The following is a 20,987-nucleotide window of genomic DNA, read 5'->3' as shown; positions in this document are numbered from 1 at the left end:
TAGAGATGAACGTAATTTGGTGCAAAATGTGCAAATCAATCCCAGAACAACAGCAAAGGACCTTGTGAAGATGCTGGAGGAAACAGGTACAAAAGTATATATATCCACAGTAAAACGAGTCCTATATCGACATAACCTGAAAGGCCACTCAGCAAGGAAGAAGCCACTGCTCCAAAACCGGCATAAAAAAGCCAGACTACGGTTTGCAACTGCACATGGGGACAAAGATTGTACTTTTTTGAATAAATGTCCTCTGGTCTGATGAAACAAAAATAGAACTGTTTGGCCATAATGACCATCGTTATGTTTGGAGGAAAAAGGGGAGGCTTGCAAGCCGAAGAACACCATCCCAACAGTGAAGCACGGGGGTGGCAGCATCATATTGTGGGTGTGCTTTGATGCAGGAGGGACTGGTGTGCTTCACAAAATAGACGGCGTCATAAGGAAGGAAAATTATGTGGATATATTGAAGCAACATCTCAAGACACCAGTCAGGAAGTTAAAGCTTGGTCGCAAATGGCTCTTCCGAATGGAAAATGACCCCAAGCATACTTCCAAAGTTGTGGCAAAATGGCTATTCAAGGTATTGGAGGGGCCATCACAAAGCCCTGACCTCAATCCTATAGAAAATGTGTAGGGAGAACTGAAAAGCGTGTGAAAGCAAGGAGGCCTACAAACCTGACTGAGTTACACCAGCTCTGTCAGGAGGAATGGGCCAAAATTCACCCAACTTATTGTGGGAAGCTTATGGCTACCCAAAATGTTTGACCCAAGTTAAACAATTTAAATGCATTGCTACCAAATACTGATTGAGTGTATGTAAACTTCTGACCCACTGGGAATGTGATGAAAGAAATAAAAGTTGAAATAATTCACTCTCTCTACTATTATTCTGACATTTCACATTCTTAAAATAAAGTGGTGATCCTAATTGACCTAAGACAGGGAATTTTTATTCTGATTAAATGTCAGGAATTGTGAAAAACTGAGTTTAAATGTATTTGGCGAAGGACTTTTCAAAAGGATTAAAGCTCTGTCAAGTTGGTTGTTAATCATTGCTAGACAGCCATTTTCAAGTCTTGCCATATATTTTCAAGCCCATTTAAGTCAAAACTGTAACTTGGCCACTCAGGAACATTCAATGTTGTCTTGGTAGGCAACTTGAGTGTATATATTGTCCTGCTGAAGGCGTCTGTTGGAAAGCAGACTGAACCAGGTTTTCCTCTCGGATTTTGCTAGTGCTTAGCTATATTCCGTTTCTTTTTATCCCCCAAAAAACTCCCTAGTCCTTGCCAAGGAATATCTCATCCATTACATGATGCAGCCACCGCTATGCTTGAAAAGAGGAAAAGTGGTACTCAGTGATGTGTTGTGTTAGATTTGCCCCAAACATAACACTTTGAATTCAGGACAAAAATTAAGTATCTTCGCACATTTTTTGCTTTTTTACTTTAGTGCTTCATTGCAAACTGGATGCATGTTTTGGAATATTTTATTTTGTATGTAAAAGTGTTGCTTCCGTCCCTCTCCTCACCCCTACCTGGGCTCAAACCAGGGACCCTCTGCACACATCAACAACTGCCTCCCACGAAGCAGTGTTACCTATCGTTCCACAAAAGCCACGGCCCTTGCAGAGCTAGGTAACAATGCTTTGAGGGTGACTGTTGTTGATGTGTGCAGAGGGTCCCTAGTTCATACCCCTTAACTATCTCATGTTTTGATAATATGAATAAGAATGTAGTCAATTGAGTTTGGAAATCAGTATTTTTCAATTTCTCCCATAGTTCCCATTTTAAATTCAAAAAATATGCATAGAGATTCACAAGACTATACCATTTGAATGTTGTAAAATGCTGCCCTGCCTGGACACTCACATTCAAATCATTTTCAACTTTCATCGCTCCCATTGTTCCCATTTTCAATCAAAAAATATAAATAAGAGATTCACAAGACTAACATTTGAATATTGTAAAGTGAAACGTTATAGGCTACAGCCTATACGCAAAAGCCTATACGCAAAAGGCTATACGCAAAAGCCTATACGCAAAAGCCTATACGCAAAAGGCTATACGCAAAAGGCTATACGCAAAAGGCTATACGCAAAAGGCTATAGGCAAAAGGCTATACGCAAAAGGCTATACGCAAAAGCCTATACGCAAAAGGCTATACGCAAAAGGCTATACGCAAAAGCCTATACGCAAAAGGCTATACGCAAAAGCCTATACGCAAAAGGCTATACGCAAAAGCCTATACGCAAAAGGCTATACGCAAAAGCCTATACGCAAAAGGCTATACGCAAAAGCCTATACGCAAAAGCCTATACGCAAAAGGCTATACGTAAAAGGCTATAGGCAAAAGGCTATACGCAAAAGGCTATACGCAAAAGCCTATACGCAAAAGGCTATACGTAAAAGGCTATAGGCAAAAGGCTATACGCAAAAGGCTATACGCAAAAGCCTATACGTAAAAGGCTATAGGCAAAAGGCTATACGCAAAAGGCTATACGCAAAAGGCTATACGCAAAAGGCTATACGCAAAAGGCTATACGCAAAAGGCTATACGCAAAAGGCTATACGCAAAAGCCTATACGTAAAAGGCTATAGGCAAAAGGCTATACGCAAAAGGCTATACGCAAAAGCCTATACGTAAAAGGCTATAGGCAAAAGGCTATACGCAAAAGGCTATACGCAAAAGCCTATACGCAAAAGGCTATACGCAAAAGGCTATAGGCAAAAGGCTATACGCAAAAGGCTATACGCAAAAGCCTATACGTAAAAGGCTATAGGCAAAAGGCTATACGCAAAAGGCTATACGCAAAAGCCTATACGAAAAAGGCTATACGCAAAAGGCTATACGCAAAAGGCTATACGCAAAAGGCTATACGCAAAAGGCTATACGCAAAAGGCTATACGCAAAAGGCTATAGGCAAAAGGCTATACGCAAAAGGCTATAGGCAAAAGGCTATACGTAAAAGGCTATAGGCAAAAGGCTATACGCAAAAGGCTATACGCAAAAGGCTATACGCAAAAGGCTATACGCAAAAGCCTATACGTAAAAGGCTATCGGCAAAAGGCTATACGCAAAAGGCTATACGCAAAAGCCTATACGTAAAAGGCTATAGGCAAAAGGCTATACGCAAAAGGCTATACGCAAAAGCCTATACGCAAAAGGCTATACGCAAAAGGCTATAGGCAAAAGGCTATACGCAAAAGGCTATACGTAAAAGGCTATAGGCAAAAGGCTATACGCAAAAGGCTATACGCAAAAGGCTATACGCAAAAGCCTATACGCAAAAGGCTATACGCAAAAGGCTATACGCAAAAGGCTATACGCAAAAGGCTATACGCAAAAGCCTATACGCAAAAGGCTATACGCAAAAGGCTATACGCAAAAGCCTATACGCAAAAGGCTATACGCAAAAGGCTATACGCAAAAGCCTATACGCAAAAGGCTATACGTAAAGGGCTATACGTAAAAGGCTATAACGGTGCAACATAGACACATGTTCATTATAGTCATACTGAGTCAGTGATGTAATTATTCGCTACCCTGACTAGATCCTCCAGAGACTCACAGGGCCTGTTGCATTTATTCACATAATAATGTAGTCAGATTGATGAATGCAGTTTATTATATATTCAACATAATGGTTGGATCATTTCCATTCAACTATAAATGGTGACCCCTCCTCAGTTGAGGAGCCAACTACAAACATACATAAAATCAACTATACAGTAATCATAGGAACAATAATGTAACGTGTACGCTGGTACAGGGAGTGAATTTAATAAAAAAATGAACCAAAACAAGTAACACGAGTAGTGTACAGACATGAAACACAGGAACTGGATCAATAAAGCCTGGGGAATGAACCAAAGGGAGTGACAGATATAAGGGAGGTAATCAGGAAGGTGATGGAGTCCAGGTGAGTCTCGTGAAGCACAGGTGCGCGGTACGATGGGGACATGTGTGCGTAATAATGAGTACACTGTTGACATTGAGTGCCAGAGAGGAGGAGCGGAAGTAGACGTGACAAATAACAGGGAACAGAAAACAGTTAGGCTACATCCTCAGTGTTAATAAATGGGAATTCCATTTACCGTGGGGGCTTTTTTAAATAGACTTTTATTTTGTATGGTTTCAGTATAGCCAAGTGGTGGGCGGTGTGTGATAGTGCAGTACGCCTGAGCTATTGTCTTGCAGTGAAGCTGGCCTAAATGTGAGGTCAGAAAGAGAGCATTTCCATTTCAGTATCTGACAAAAGCACCTAATGGATCTGCTGCTATCATAATTAACTTATTTTTTATTCTGTGCTGACCTTGCACTGTGACCACATGCTTTCTGAAGTATTAAATCACTTTGTCCCCCCTGTTGAGAGATGTTATGGGAACACTTATAAACCTTTTCTAAAGATATTGGAAATCAGAGTGCAAATGGAGATATTTGACTGTTTTGTGTCTATTCTAAGCATTAGGCTACGTAGCAAAGCCTTTTCTGTTAGTTCTGACCCCTGACCACAAATGTTCACACGACAAGGGCGTGGTAGTGGAGGTATTTTGGGCTTGTTTCTGGGAACACACACGGGATCCCTGGCACATCTGGGTGTGGTTTGGACTACATTGCCTAAGCTTGGCCATGACAGAAGGTGGGTTACATCACTCGCTAAAGCTCCCATCAGCACGTGACATCCCCATGAACTATTATTAATATACGTCACTGGTCTCTGAGCCAGCACTAATCCCTTGAGAAAGTGTGTGTGTGTCACCATTGACTTTCTTGAACAAGCCGTACATATTCTTCCAATAGTCATGATCTAGGAAGCACACTGAATCATCTTTGTCATCCTCATCAAAAGGCAATGGAGAAAAACACAATCAAAGTTGGATCCAACTACAGGCTTATGTAGCTAAACAAATGTTGCATGCATGCATTTGGGTTCATACAGTTAGCTATCTTTATTTCTGCAAATATATACATCTTTGAATACGTACACTAATGTTTACAGTAGAACATGTGTTTATATGTATCATTTAAGTGTTGTGTGTGCATGTGGGTTTATCTGTGCAAGCGTATGGTATATCCTAATATCTCACACACACATGGTGATAGAATTGTGTGATTCTGTGTGATCGTGCACCACTGACGCTCTGCTCTAGGCAGAGTTACTGATCATGCTTTTTTTCACAACTGGCCCAAAATAAATGGAGCAAAAGTCAATGCTGATGTGTTGAGTGATTTCATGTAAATAGCAATACGATTCCCTGTAAGATATGATTAGTTTACTGACAAGGTAAGAAATTTGTATGTAGTGACATTAAGACATTTTGCTGCTTTTGTATCGCTGATGAATGCTGTTCAAAAATCACTATTATGAAGGGTGAATGCTGTTTCCTTTGTTTCTCCATTCCACTACTAACCACTGTGTGTTGTCCCCTCTATTGACAGAAGTAATAGATGATCTGACTACTAACCACTGTGTGTTGTCCCCTCTATTGACAGAAGTAATAGATGATCTGACTACTAACCACTGTGTGTTGTCCCTCTATTGACAGAAGTAATAGATGATCTGACTACTAACCACTGTGTGTTGTCCCCTCTATTGACAGAAGTAATAGATGATCTGACTACTAACCACTGTGTGTTGTTTTCTGTGTTGATAAAAGGAATGGCTGTGTCTGAACTGCCAGACACAGAGAGCTCTGTCTGGTCAGCTGGGAGACATGGGGATGATGGCCGAGGCACAACTCACTAAGACTGGTGCCCAGCCCACACCACAGCCTGTAGCCACATCCACCAAGACAGAGCCCCAGTTTCCAGCAGCAACCACAACCAAGGCCCAGGCTGTTCCTCTCACATCAGAGCCCATTCCACCTACACTAACACCTGCTCTTGCACAAAAGGAGCTGGAGCCAAAGGTGAAAGTCCCTGAGGCTGAAGCTCCCAATGCGGTCGCAAAGGCTGAGGCTCCAAAGACACAAGTTCTCAAGGTGAAGATCGCCCAGACAGAGGCACCAAAAATGGAGTCTTCTGTGGTAGAAGTTCCTACAAATGAGCTGCCCAAACCTGTAACACCTAAATCTGAACCACCCAAGACTCCAGTGGTAGCTGCTCCTGCTGTCGCTGTCCCAATGACTGAGGCCATGACTGCTCCTGCTCCTCTACCCACCACAGTCGCTACTGCCATTGCTGTCACTCCAGCCACTGTGGAGGCTAAGGCTCAACCAGCAGAGCTACCTAAACCAGCAGAGGAGAAGGTTGAGAAGCCAGCAGAGGAGAAGGTTGAGAAGCCACTGAAGCAACAGAAACCAGTACCTGTCACAGTGGCTGAGAGGGTAACTCCACAACCAGTCCCAACAGCTGATACTATCAAGAAAGTGGCCGCTCCATTGGTTGAAAAGGTGGATGAGGTCCTTCCTGAACCTCAGCAGATTCTTACTGAGAAGGAGACTGTGGAGGCAAGTATTTGTTCAACAGTTTGAATCAATGTGTTGTTGGTAACATAATTCCTATAATCTTTAGTCAAGATTGTGATTCCATAAAAATATAGATTGCTGCCATAGTTCTTAACTGTTCACACAAATAGAATTTGCTCCAGGATCCATAAACTAAAACAGATAGCAAAGTGTGTCAGACATATGTTTTTATTTGTCCATGCATAGGACAAGCACATTTTAATGTGATGCTTTTTTTCATTTTCAGGAGGAGAAAGAGCCAACTGCAAACTCCCTCCTAGCAGACCAGGTAGTAGTTGAGGTACCGTCCAGCCCAGCCAGTCCATTTGAGCCTGATACCAAGACTGAGGACCCTAGTATCAAGTCCCAGGATGAACCAGATATACTTCCTATCTCACAGGGCTCCTACAGCTCAGAGGAAGAGCTGAAGGAGTTGCAGACAGACAGAAATGTCCCTATGATTGACACGACCGCTGACACAGCCATGCCTTCCAAGGATGAGGTGAATGTGGAAAGGAGGCATCTGAATTACGTGCAGATGGAGGAGAGCAGTGGGAGCGAACCCTCGCCCCAGGTCCAGAGACAGAGGTTAAGTGCGATAGCAGTCAGCACGCCAGCCTCATCCAGCAGCGAGGACTACAAAGCAGACAGCCCGGCAGTCAGCCCAGACTCATCTGTGGATGAGGAGGAGTTCATCCGCAGGCAGATCATGGGGATGACAGGAGAGGAGGAGATGTTTCTCTCAGAGGAGGAAAAAGATGAGAAAGAGAGCAGAGAGGAGGAGACCAAGGAGGCCGAGGTGGATAACGAATCAGGCAAATCCAAACTTCTGCTAAAGAAAGGCATTATGGATAATGAAGACAGCCCAGCCAGGAGACCATCTCTTCCAGGATTTGAGGCTAAAACCACTGCAGATAGGTCTGAGCTCACCACCACTGTGTTTAAGAAAGACATGACGTTACAGCGAACAAAGAGCACGGGTGATGGAGATGCTGAGGTGGAGAGCATCACAGAGTCTCTGGAGGACAAGTCCAAAGGTGAGGGGTCATCCAGTGTCCAGGTGTCCAGCTTCACCCCTGGAACCTCTCCCACCTCAGCCTCTTCTCTGGAGGAGGACAGCGACAGCAGCCCCAGCCACAAGAGGAGCGGGGAGGGGAAACAGCACCGCAAGGCCAAGCACAGGCAGGCTGGCCAGTCCCTTCCCACCATCGAGGACTCGTCAGAAGAGGAGGAACTCAGGGAGGAAGAAGATCACCTCAGGGAGCAGGAGAAACATAAAGAGTCAGACCAGCAGCAGGGGAAGAGGAGCTCCAAGAAGTCCAAGAGGAATAAAGACGAACTACAGACTCAGAGGAAATGGGATAAGCCTGTAACCTCGCCCAGTAACCCGTCTCCTATTGAAAACGCCTCGCCCACTGTGGAGGTGAGGCAGGCTAGAGAGATGGAAGTGTTTCACAAGTCCTCAGGCTCTGACTATTCTCCTAGCATGGAGTCTGATTCAGAGGCGTTTCACACAGAGGCCAAGATAGCTGTCCCAAAAGGACAGAAGTTCAGTACTGCAGAGCCACTAAAGAGTGCAGAGGAGGTATATGAGGAGATGCTTCAGAAAGCTAGATCTCCTAAAGGAGAGACAGAGCCATTCCCTGAGATAGAGCCACTCTACGGAGGCATGGCCATAGAGGACTACCTCTATGAGTCCCTAGTGGAGGAGCCTGAAGCTAAACCTAGTTCAGCCCGACCGGAACAGCCTAGTAAAGACCATGCTAAAGAGCCGGGGAAGAAAAGTTTAAGGTCTCCTGAAGAGGTGTATGAGGAGATGATGCAGAAAAAGAAGGAACTGATGTTGATAGAGCAGGAGTTTCAGAGGGTTCAGTCAGCGATGGACACTCCAAATCCAGAAATACATGTGACTGCACCATCCAGTGCTGCAGCTGAGAGCTGCAAAGTTGGTGAGGCAGAGGGAGAAAAGCCTATGTTAGATGCTGATTCTACCTACGTTAAGAGGAAGAAACGTCCTGCTCCACCACGACCCTCTGAACCTCCTAAACGGCCTGAGGTCAACGTTGCCAAGCCAACAGTTCCTCAGGATATGACTATGAGGAGGGCTCTTTTCCCCATACCGGATTTGAAGATCACCCAGTGTTCCTCTGGAGAGGATGAGACAGATGATAGTATAATAGAGGAGTATGGAGTGGGAGTGTCCTCTGATATTACCCCTAGCGATGAGTCTGAGACTAAAGAACAGGTAGAGTCCTCTCCAGTTTCAGAACATACACCAATAACAGAGGCAGCTGAGATTGAACCCATCACTGTAATGTGTGAGGTTCCCCAGACGAAAGCTACACCAGCTCCTGCCCCTGAGACAATTCTAGCCACCAGTACAACCACCACAACATCACTAATTTCTCCAGCATCACCGCCCACCTCACCAGCAACTCCAGACTCAAGTCTAGCCTCCAATCCTACTTCCTCCTCCTCTTTCCAAGCTCCAAGTCCTCTCTCCTCTGACTCTACTCCAGTGTCCACTCCAACACCAGACCTGGCCAAAGCTGCAGCTCCCTTCGCAGCTCAGCTGCCTGCTGATATCTCCCCTCCTTCTATTGCTCCCATTATGGCTGTTTCTCCAACCACAGTTTTGGTCACAATTCCAGATGTGGTGACAGATCCAACCCAAGCACCAACACCAGCTACAACTACAGTCCATGCTTCTGCTCCACTAGCCCAACCCCAAGCCTCAGTCCCTGCCTCAGTGGTGGTGCACATACCTGATCCGGTTGTAATCCAAATGCCAGACCTGGTTACATCTCCATCCCAGATGTCTGTTCAGGGTCCACCTTTTGTGCAGGTCACAGCACCAACTCCAGTACCAAGCCCAGTACCTTCTGAAGCCACATCTCCAGTCCCAGCTGCTCCCAGTGCAATGTCAACTTCGGCTCCAGTCTCTGCTCCAACTCCAGCCCCAGCTCCAGTTGTAGTCCAAATGCCAGACCTGGTTACCATCACCTCTTCAGTTTCACCCCAAGCCCCACTACCTGTGACATCCTCGGCTCCTGCCCAGGCTACAGTGGTGCATTCAGTCCCTGACCAGACTGCTGCCCCACCTCCAACCCCAGTAGTAGTCCCAGCCATAGGGACACGCCGAATTCAGAGACAAGCCTCCACCAAAAAAGCCCCACCTCCTCCTCCACCTAGGTCTACATCAGTCTCCCTGCCCCAAACCTCAGCAGAGCCTACCTCTATCAGGGCCATCCATAATGTCTCCCCGACCGTGACTACCACTATAGCCATGGGAGCAACTCTGCCTGTGGTGGTGAATGTACAGTCGCTAGTGGAGGATGTCCGGCCAGAAGGTATTGCTGGCTCTCAGGTTATGATGACCCCTACCAGACAGGGGCATGTGGTCATCATTGTCCCCAATGTGGAGAACATGTCGGTGCTCAGCCAGATAACCCAAGACCTTGTGGCAAACTCAGTGGCAATAACTACCACCTCTGCTGTGGTTGAAGGCAGTAGTCAGATAGCAGCAAGGCCTGTGGTTGTCAGTGTTGCTCCTTTCTATACTGCTCCCTCTGTTCCTGCTGAACACAGCTCAGACACATATATACCTTTGGCAGATACCCCAACACCTCCTTTGCCTCCTCCACCACCCCCTGCCACCTTACTAAAGCCAGCTGTTTATCCCCAAAAGCCTTCCATTTCCATCCCACCTTCAGTCCCAACATCAGTGCCAGTCTCAGCTGCTTTGACAATGGCACAGGCAACTGTAACAACCCCAGGCCCCACTCCAGTACACAAGGCCCCTGCACCCCCTCCAGTCCCCCCCAAGCCTGTGTCCATCCCTGCAGGGCTGGTGTTCAGCCACCGACCAGGGGAGAGTGTCAAACCTCCAGTGTATCCCACTGCCAGCCACACACTTCCCACGACCAGAGAAGTGGTCCCGAAAGCCAGCTCAGCAGAGCCATTCACAGCCACAACACTGCCCAGGACCAGAGAACCTCCCAATGCCCTGTCTCTGAGTCTGACCACCCCAGTGGAATCCAAGATGAGTGCTACCTCACCCAGGTCCCCTCTTTCTCCAAGGAACGCCAAGTGTCTGGATACGTATGTTGTGATAACTCTGCCCTCAGAGCCTGGCACACCCACAGAGGGTATCACTGTCCAAGCCCCCATCAGAAGAGGGTCCATCATCCCCTCTAAGCAGACCGGCCCAGGGGTTTGGACCACACCGTCAGAACAGCAGTCACCCATTGAGGCCTTCTCAGCCCAGGACAATGTCAGGAGAGCATCAGTTTCCTCATTGAGGCAGCCGCCACCACCACCAGCAGCAATAGGACCAGTCGAAGTAGCAGCACCCCTAGAGGGAGTCACTGTTCTAGCAACAGCAAGGCGGCCTTCCATACCATCAGCTATGCAGCTTCCATACGGTATGGCTGAGGTGGTGACAGTTTCAGCTGGGTCTGAGATGCCTATTCAGGTACACAATGTCCCAGCTCCAATCAAGAAACCGTATAAACCTCCAACAGCCAAGCCACTGCAGACAGTGTCTGTGGTTATGACGATGCCATCAGAGCCACAGGTTCCTGTAGAAGTGTCTGCAACTCAAGCCTCTGGTAGAAGGGCACCTGCTGTACCTCAGCAGCCACAATATGTGGCTCAAGTAATGGCTTTACCAGCAGAGCTGGACATACCTACAGAGGTTGTTTCAATTGAGGCCATGTCTGGAAGAGCAACAATACCACCAGAAATGCAGCAACCACAAACCATGGCAGAGGAAATGCCATTACAGCAGGAAATACCAACGGGAGCTATGACCACCCAAATCCATATTGAAGCTACACCCTCAACCATGCATCAGTCACCATCTCTGATAGAGGTGGCTTCAACTGAGGCTATCTTTAGAAGAGCATCAATACCATTGGAAATGCAGCAACCACAAACCATGGCAGAGGTAATGCCATTACAGCAGTACACACCATCAATTCGATCATCTGCATCTGAAGTAATGACTTTTCCTTCAGAGTATGAAATGCCTACGGAGGTTATAACAACTGAGGCCACTACCACTAGAAGGACATCCATATCCTCTGTAGCACAACAACCATACACATTGGCTGAAGTGATGACTTACCCATCAGAATATGAAACACCCACCCAGTTGGTTACAACTGAGGCTACTTCCACTACAAAAAGAGCGTCTATAACCATACAGCAGCTTCTAACTATGGCCCAGGTTATCACAATGCCTGCAGAGGCAGAGGTACCTCTAGAGGCATATGCTGCCCAAGTTCAATACAGGAGAGAATCCATCCCCTCAGCAGTGCAACCGCCACAGGCAGTATCAGAGGTCCTGAGTTACTCATCAGAGTATGAGACCCCCCTGGAGGTCATTACAACTGAAGCCTACACCAGGAGAATGTCAGTTCCCTCTGGCCAGGAGGTTCCCCAGACTGTCCCCGTGGCTCCAGTCACCATCACCAGGAAGTTCCACCAGGAGTCGATAGAGAGCCAGGAAATCCGTGGGCCTGAGAAGGTGGTGTCCAGCCTGAGCCACGTGTACTCCTCCTCTATCTCCACCTCAGCCCAGCCCCCGGAGAGTCTGCCCAGCCTGGTCACTCAGGTGGTCACCACCGAGGTTCAGAGAACCACTGTATCTGTGGTTCATGAGAGGCTGCCCCAAGCTCCTGCGTCAGACGCATTGGCCATCCCTATCCAGCCAGACCTGGCTAAAGTCCAGCCCTCTCCCAAACAGAACGGGAAGATCTATTCCGGTGATGCCATTGACCTCCGCACCATTAAGGTCGGTGTAAAGATGACTGATTCAGGGATGGACTTGACGCCTCGGGAATCGAGTCGCCAGTCCGACGGTAGCAACTCTAGTGGCCGACATACGGCAGTGCAGCCAGAGATAGTTAACCTGAGTGCTGAGATCACCCCTTCCACCACGTTGGCTGTTGTAACTGATAGCATCACTATTGTCACCTGTTCAGCCACCATTGCCTCCTACACCAGCGAGCCAGCAGAAAAGCCTTTAGATCTGCAGGGTTATGTTGCCTCCATGCCTCTCCCTCTTACCACATACAAACCATTCGAGCCTCTGGCACAGATAGTGTATAGGCGGGTAGACTCTCCACCTATCGTCAGCACGGTGACAGTCAGAGACACAGAGACACCAATTAACCTGTCCTATGGAGCCTCCACAGTAGATAGCAGGCTTCCAGTGACCATGGCCCCAGCTATCAGCAATGGGGGGACCATGCTCTCTGAGCTGGCTGGGGCCGTGGACCTGTCCACATCCAGACCCCTTAGGGCCATGGTGGCTCTGTCCGGCACCAGCCCAGGTGTGGTGACCACGGTTGTAAAGGATGATGGGACGCCCATAGATCTGACAGCTGGGAAAAATGTGTGCTGTGACGTCATCTACAAGCTACCCTTCACAGGGAGCTGTGGGACCCAGCCACCAGTTATTACCCAGCCTGACAACCACTTCGGCTACAGAGACGACCACTACCAGTATGATCATGCTGGGGTCTATGGATTCAAGGTCTTGAACGGCAAGGCCATGTCTGAGACCAATCTGGCTGATGCAGGACTCTTCCTCTATAATGGAAAGACTGGATATGACTATAACAGAGTCTTGGACAGTGCAGTAGACCTGACAGCTGGTAATATATCCGCAGGTTGGTGTGTTCTTTTTTGACCTGCTTGAATTTGATTTCTGAATGGACATTTTTTTCAGTTATCATTGTTTTCCATTATGATTTTAATAAGCATTTACTGTACTTTTGCATGATTTATGAAATGATCTAGATTTCCATCAATGTTCTGTTCCTTTTGTCTTTTCTTTCTTTTTACACAGATGCATGCGTATGCCTGCGTGTTCTCCCACAATATTTTGGCTTTGCATCGTGCTAGCTGGACAGACCCGGAGATGCTTGCATGCTTAGTGCTATGATCTCCCCAAATCAAATCTGCATGGCCTTTATTTTGTACAGAACATGTATATACAGTATGATGTTTTACTCATTGACTTAAACCTACATTTCTGGACCCGTCATGACAGGTGAAGCTCTAGACTACACTAGTAAAGCTGCTGGGTCCTATACTGGGATATCCACTGCTCCATATTCCCAGGTCCCTGCTTATAGTGTCCTTAGATCCTCAGACGGAATGGTATACTCCTCCATAGCAGCCCCTGTTCCTTCTACATACGCCATCACCACTCAGCCAGGGTCCATCTTTAGCACCACCCTACCCCCTACCACCACCCTCCAGGAGCAGCCAACCCAAGCCCCATACCCCTATGGCTTCATCCCCACCACCGACCCTGGCCACCAGATCATCAGCCTGGGCACTGGCCTGCCCAAGGACCTGCTGCCCAACGCTCTGGCTGACATCATGACTGGCTTCCCTGCCCTGTACTCTGACCAAACCCTGGAGGCCATTGCAGCCTCTCTGGAGGCCCTAGCCTCGTTGCCCATGTTCCCCGGCCTGGATGACAGCAAGATCACCCAGTATCAGATGGAGAGGGAGTTCCTGCAGCTGGAGAAGCTGAAGCAGTTGTGTCTGGCAGAGGAGCTGGAGTGGGAGAGGCAGGAGATCCAGCGCTACCGTGAACAGGAGCAGATCATGGTGCAGAGGGAGCTGGAGGAGCTGCAGGTATGAATGTGTGTGTATATGTCTCCTGTGCAAATGTATCTGTTACTGTAAGCAGATGGACAATTGGCTGGACAACAATGTTATTCTAATCTATTCTAGTCTATTGTATTCTACAGGCTCTGAAACAGAAGTTGTTAGTGCAACAGGAAGAGGAGCACCATGCACACCTTGTAGCCCAGCAGGAGACCTACAACCAGCAGAGGGAACAGCTAGAGCAGATCCAACAGCTCCAGGTGCAGCTACAGCACCAGCTAGAGGAGCACTACGGTACCACAGGAACCTCAGATAACCTGCTAGAGGCACAGTATGCAGGGGTGGGGGATAACGGTCAGTACTGGCCTGTTAGGGATGAGTCCACCACCTCATCCACTGTCATCCAGCTAGAGGGTGGGGTGCAGTATGTGACCGGTGAGGGTCAGAGAGAGGTTGGAGGTCAGGACCAGCTGCAATTCAGTAGGAAACAGTCGGCAGGGTCTAAGCAGCCTGGTGATCAAGGGTATGGTACAGGGGTGGTAGGGAAGAGGATAGTGGACAGTGGGGTCCAGACAGACGATGAGGACTCAGTAGACAGAACGTATGTGGGGAGGAGGAAGAGGAACAACAGGAGGGGTGTAGACAGCAGTGTTCAGACTGATGATGAGGAGGACCAAGAGGATGAGTGGGACATGCCAACCAGGTCGCGGCGGCGCTCCCGCTCCAGCAAGCACAGCGGCGAGGGAAAACACGGTGGCTCTAAGGTCTCCAGCATCGCCATCCAGACTGTGGCAGAGATCTCTGTCCAGACCGACCACTCTGGCAGCATCAAATGCCCCAGCATCCAGATGGACACTAAGGTGGAGATCATCAAACACATCTCAGCCCCAGAGAACTCTCAGAGAGGAGGCAGCCTCAGCTGCCAGACAGACACAGACCGCAGGCGCCACTTGCCCGTAGAGGTGGGCTACAGCGCCTACCTGAAGGCAGACCTCGCCCCCAAGTCCCCCAAAGTGCTTTACTCTCCCATGTCTCCCCTCTCCCCGAGTAAGGCCATGGAGGAAGGGCAGAAGAGGCTGACCACTGACCCGTCCAGGTTTTCCTCCAGCCCTAGGATGCTGAAGCCTGGACCGAAGTCTCTGCCTGACCCCAAGTCTCTCAGCCCCACCATCGAGGACAGGATAGGCTACCACTACACAGAAACCTACTCTGTAAGTCACTGTAGTAAGAATACTGGTAACATAAGATAGTGTTAAACACTATAAAGTTTGCATAGTTAAGCACTTTCTTCGCACATTGTTGACATTTTTGTTGAAAATAAACCTGGCAATAGTATTAAGTACTCTATCTTATCTCGTATCTTATTGCTTTTCCCTCTGTCCTAGGGCCAGGGCTCTCCGTCAGGCACTGGAAAGAAGGTGAAGAGGACCCTACCCAACCCTCCCCCAGAGGATGACCCTCTGACTGGCCCGTCAGGCTACAGCACCAACTCAGCGCGCCGACGGCTCGGCCGTCACACCACCATGGCCCGGGCGAAGATCTTGCAGGACATCGACAAGGAGCTGGACCTGGTGGAGAGAGAGTCATCCAAGCTCCGCAGAAAACAGGCCGAGCTAGACGAGGAGGAGAAAGAGATTGATGCCAAGCTGAGGTAATTTATTAATTTAACAATTTGTGAACCAGGCAAGTCAATATAGAACCAGTTCTGATTTACAATACAATAACATGCTTTAGAGGAGTGGAACACATTGGTGTGTATGCAGTGATTCCACATTTTTAGCACTTGGAAAGCACTGTATAAATCCAGTCCCATCTTCTCCTTCTAACAGGTACCTGGAGATGGGCATCAACCGTCGTAAGGATGCCCTGCTGCAGGAGAGGGAGAAGAGGGAGAGGGCCTACCTGCAGGGTGTGGCTGAGGAAAGAGATTACATGTCAGACAGTGAGGTCAGCAACATCAGGGAGACCAGAGGGAACAGCCACGGCCTGGAGAGACCCAGGACAGCTCCCCAGTCAGAGTTCGACCAGTTCATTCCCCCTGAAACTGAGGCTGACTCCCAGTACTCCACTCTTACCAGTCCCTACTCCCACTACACCCAGTATGTCCCCCAGACCCAGGCCATCAGCAACTACCCCCAGCAGACCCTGTACCAGCAGCAGGCCCTCTACCAGCAGCACCCCTATCAGAGTCAGTCAGTCTACTCCTCTGTGCCCAGCCTGTCCTACCCCCAGGCCTCCCACTCCCACCAGCAGGCCCAGTCCTCAGGCTACCAGTCCAAGAACAACACCAACTACGAGGTTATCCGGAACCAGCCCATGATCATCGTACCCTCCTCCAGCGAGGGGGGGTATGGGGTGGGGAAGTACGGTAGCCTGGAACTGAGGATGGGCCTGGAGGAGAGGAGCATGGCCTCCAGCCCCATGTCTAGTATATCTGCTGAGTCTTTCTACGCTGACATCGACCACCACAATGCCAGGAACTATGTTCTGATAGAGGACATAGAGCAGCTGACTAAAGGCTCTACAGCGCTGGGCTCTGCAGGGCTGGGGTCAGGGTTCAGTCTGCCTGATAAGGACCTGTCTAAGGCTGACAGGCTGCTCCGGGCCGCTGAAGCCAGGCGCACTGCAGAGGTAACTGATATGTAAACAGTAGATGTTCTTCTGTGGAATGGGGATGTTGTTACATATTGTATGTCAGTGTGTTTTGCTCCATTTTTTGGGTTGGTATTTTGCTATACCGCATTTGCCTGTTCACTTGGGTGTTGGGATGATGATGATGATAAATTATTGTATTGTGTTTGTTTAGGTTGCAGAGTTCCTTGGTAACTCGCGTTTGCACAGCTACGGTAAAGGAGAGGAGGACTCTATGGAGGAGCCTTATGAGCTGAAGCTCCTGAAGCAACAGATAAAGCAGGAGTTTAGACGAGGGACGGAGGGTCTGGAGCACCTCTCAGGCCTGGGCATGCCTCAGTACCTCCCCACTGACCCCAGCTACAGACACTTCCCTAAGGCTGACAAGTACAGCATCAGCCGGCTGACTCTGGAGAAACAGGCTGCCAAGCAGCTCCCTGCCGCCGTGCTCTACCAGAAACAGATCAAGAACCAAAAGAAGGCAGCCCTGTTGGACCCCAAGATAACCAAGTTCTCCTCCATCCAGGAGAGCAGAGACCTGGAGCCAGACTACAGCAGCTTCCTGGGTTCTGGAGCCTCGTCTGTCACCAACCTGTCCACGCGAGCCAGACTGCTCCAGGATGAGATCACCTTTGGCCTGAGGAAGAACCTGTCTGAGCAGCAGAAGTACCTGGACTCCTCCCTGGGATCTAACCTGGCTGGCTCTCTGGGCCAGAACCTGGGCCAGCCTCTCGGCCTGGGGGGACCCACCATGAGGACTACCCTACAGGACGACACCACCTACCCCAGCGGCACGCGCTCTCGCCCCTCCTCCCGCCCCAACTCCCGCCCCAACTCCCGTCCCACTTCCGTCTATGGCCTGGATCTGTCCATCAAACGGGACCTTTCCAGCTCCTCTCTCAGGCTGAAGATTGAGGGAGAAGCATTGGACGCAGCGTTCGGCACGGGGGTGGCCAGGACCAAGCCCACCAGCCTGCCTATAAGCCAGAGCCGCGGGCGCATCCCCATCGTGGCTCAGAACTCAGAGGAGGAGAGCCCCCTGAGTCCTGTGGGAGAGCCCATGGGCATGGCCAGAGCCTCAGCCGGCCCTCTACCACCCATCTCAGCTGACTCCAGAGACCAGTTTGGCTCTAGCCACTCCCTGCCGGAGGTCCAGCAGCACATGAGGGAGGAGTCCAGGGCTACACTGGGACATAGTGGGGTCTACGACAAAGACATAGCCTTCATCATGGACGACCTGGGGGGAGCCATGTCTGACAGCGAAGGTAAATGGCTCCTGAGGCTGTCACAGCACCCTGACTCTCTGGACATGCAGCTACCGCATGCTCCTGACTGTGTTTATGTCTGCCTGAGAAGGCTCCTGATCACCTATTATTTCTCATATTTTGTGGCTTTTGTCACGTAACTGTGTTTGTGTTTTGTTCTGGTTGCTGTTTCTGTTTTGTTTGATGTCTGCATGCAACACTATTTATTTTCTTCACTGATACATAGTACTGTTGATGTTATGTATGAGACAGCATGTCGGAGTTGTTAACTCTATCTGTGATGTTATTAGCATGCTCCAGTTCTCTTCTTTTACATGTTGGTTTTCTGCTTTCATCACTGACCAAATGTGTATTATGAGACACAGGGCTTCTTTAAACCATACAGAACAGTGAAATATCAATAGTGGATAATAGGTGATCATAAATAACACACACTTTAAGTGCCTCTGAGTAGTGCTTTTGAAGAGAAAGAAAAGAGAGATAAAATATTTGAATGAGTGGGAGACTAATGAATATCTAACAGTATGTCACAGCCATCTGGGTGCTGTCTATAGCCTATAGGCACCTTCATCTACACCACTCTTTCCCTCCTTTTTCTTCTCCTTTCCCCTCTTCTTCTCCATACATAACATGTTATCTGGCTCTTGCAGGAAGTATATCAGGCCTTTAGATAGACATACAGTATATTTACTTTTCCAAGCACCCTTGGAGCTATTGTGGAGCTTGGCCCCATGGCAGCAGCCATTTTAAAGGCCTAATGCTGAATCACTATGTGTGGGTCTGGGTCTACTTACTGTAATTGTTCAGACGATGCCGACAGCCATTTATATAGAGCACCTGCCTCCCTCACTTCGTCTCCTGGCCAGCAATACACACATTTACTATTACAGCAGTAATAATAGAGAGCATTATACTCACATTCATATTGCAATGCAATGACATTTTTTCCCTAAGGATTATGGAGTTATAGATTATTTGTTTGTGTATTTGAGTTTTAGATTTGAACCCATGTTGATAGTAGACATACAGTATATTTTATGATACTCACACCATACATAGTTATTTATAGCATATTCATCCCTGTCCATCTTGGGTATTTTCCATTTTGTATTCATGCATGTTGCTCTGAGATTAAATGTGTTTGAGTTTCCATTTCAATAAAGCTTTAAAGCATCTTTTGCATGACGATGGTTGCTGTGAATGTTGGTTGCTGTGAATGTTTCTAAGGGACTGTAAATGTGCATGCTCTCTTCTGATTGGCAGCATATCAATGTGTTCTCTCCCCATCTCCTCCTGGGGAGTAAGTGTGAAATTACAGCTGTCCTTGCTTCTATTTTAAAGGGATACTTTGGGATTTTGACAATGAAGCCCTTTAACAACTTCCCTAGAGTCTCAGCATCCAGTATGAAGTTAGATGTTGTTTCGCAAGCCAATGCTAGCTAGCATTAGCACAATGACTGGAAACATGCTAGCAGTTACCATAGACTTCCAGTCATTGCGCTAACGCTAGTTAGCAACTTCCTTAAATCTGCATGAAAATACATAAAAATGGTATCCATGAGTTCATATGACTCTGAGGTAGTAGATAAAGGGCCTCATTGCCAAAATCCTGAAGTATCCATTTTAGTGTTTACTAACCAGGACAACAATCCTAAATATGTCTCTATGCTTCTGTTCCTATGTTTCTATCGGCCCGGCATAGTGTAGTCAGTTTCAGAGTGACCACCATTTAATTTACATATATATAAATAAATAAAATCATTAACAAGCAGAAACACAAACCAATAAACATTCATATTCAAGTGGATTCATTTTAGATAGCATTTTTCTTAGACATGCATATTGTACCGTTTTAAATGTACTTTAAAACTGACTCCAATGACAGACTGGTGAGTAGTTGATCAGCAGCAGACATAAATATGACCCCACATAAATAAGAGTGTCTATCTGCCTTGGTTCCAGCCCTAACTGACTCCATGCTGACACTGAACAGAGATGATCCCAGAATCTTTCATGAGAGTATCAGACACGGTAGAGTATTCTAGTTTAGAATGCTGCCTGCCCTCCACTAATACAGCAGCACCATGTTAAAGGGACACTCCGCAATATGATACCCAGCCATGCGTCTAGGAAAGGCGCCAATTGGCAAAAGCAAATACGTCGCCACACTGTGATGTCATATAGCTGAGTTTACCTTTAATATTTAGACTGCTTTAGTCCACATGTGACTTTACAGTATCTAACGCGATGATATATTCGTAAATACCCATGTATTTGTGATAGATAGTTTTACAATTAATCTACAATTGCTCTATTATGACATACATCTTTCATGCACTTCGCTTCAGAAATGCAAACTCCCTGAAAGACTATAACGTTATAAAATGTATTTATTTGCTTACAAAGCATGTGCTGACTTAGATTTAGTCCAGTGCATGTGATATACAGTGTAAGTGGATGGAGACCTAGCCCACTGAATAAGTCTTCGATTCCTTGACGTTGTGTTGTAGCCGTTTCTAAAACATATAACTTTACACCCCAGCCGGAGGCCCCAACTGGAACATAGAAGGTGAGAGCTGCAGTGTGAACGGTCTAATCCAGACCACATCCCAACCCCATGTAGCTTAGACTATGTCTGCCTCCACCCCACAACACCCCACGCCCCATGGTGCTCAATGACCAGATGTAGATGGTATCATACACACAAACATATCAAACCCATTTCTGGAATGACCCATATTTGGATCGTACTTTACACATATCAAACTCATCATGGAATGACCCATATGTCGATGGCAATGTACTGTAAATGTATCATATACTGTAGTGGTTAAGCAATCCATATCTGGAATGAGCCACATTTAAATGGTTCTGTACATACACTACCTAATCAAAAGTATGTGGACACCTACTCGTTGACAATCTAATCCAAAATCATGGGCATTAATGTGGACTTGATCCCCCCTTTCCGGCTATAACAGCCTCCACTCTTCTGGGAAGGTTTTCCACT

At 47.6% G+C, this 20,987-nt stretch overlaps 1 protein-coding gene across 7 annotated transcripts in view; it reads left to right on the top strand.

The window, feature by feature from the left end:
• LOC129867001 (protein piccolo-like) overlaps nucleotides 1–20,987 on the top strand; it is a 102,113-nt gene that overhangs the window by 39,580 nt on the left and 41,546 nt on the right. For 4 of the 7 annotated variants that reach the window (XM_055940082.1, XM_055940081.1, XM_055940080.1 and 1 more), the window contains exons 8-16: nucleotides 5,664–6,455; nucleotides 6,700–13,129; nucleotides 13,513–14,108; nucleotides 14,225–15,292; nucleotides 15,467–15,732; nucleotides 15,911–16,712; nucleotides 16,888–17,977; nucleotides 19,940–20,008; nucleotides 20,520–20,546. In XM_055940082.1, coding sequence (XP_055796057.1) covers nucleotides 5,664–6,455; nucleotides 6,700–13,129; nucleotides 13,513–14,108; nucleotides 14,225–15,292; nucleotides 15,467–15,732; nucleotides 15,911–16,712; nucleotides 16,888–17,977; nucleotides 19,940–20,008; nucleotides 20,520–20,546 — 11,140 coding nt within the window. The remainder of the gene's footprint in view (nucleotides 1–5,663; nucleotides 6,456–6,699; nucleotides 13,130–13,512; nucleotides 14,109–14,224; nucleotides 15,293–15,466; nucleotides 15,733–15,910; nucleotides 16,713–16,887; nucleotides 17,978–19,939; nucleotides 20,009–20,519; nucleotides 20,547–20,987) is intronic. The other 3 variants (XM_055940086.1, XM_055940084.1, XM_055940083.1) reach the window with 2 other exon arrangements.

This window comes from Salvelinus fontinalis, chromosome 12, assembly GCF_029448725.1.
Source record: "Salvelinus fontinalis isolate EN_2023a chromosome 12, ASM2944872v1, whole genome shotgun sequence".
In the NCBI taxonomy this organism is placed as follows: Eukaryota; Metazoa; Chordata; class Actinopteri; order Salmoniformes; family Salmonidae; genus Salvelinus; species Salvelinus fontinalis.
This window is presented reverse-complemented; position numbering and strand designations above follow the sequence as displayed.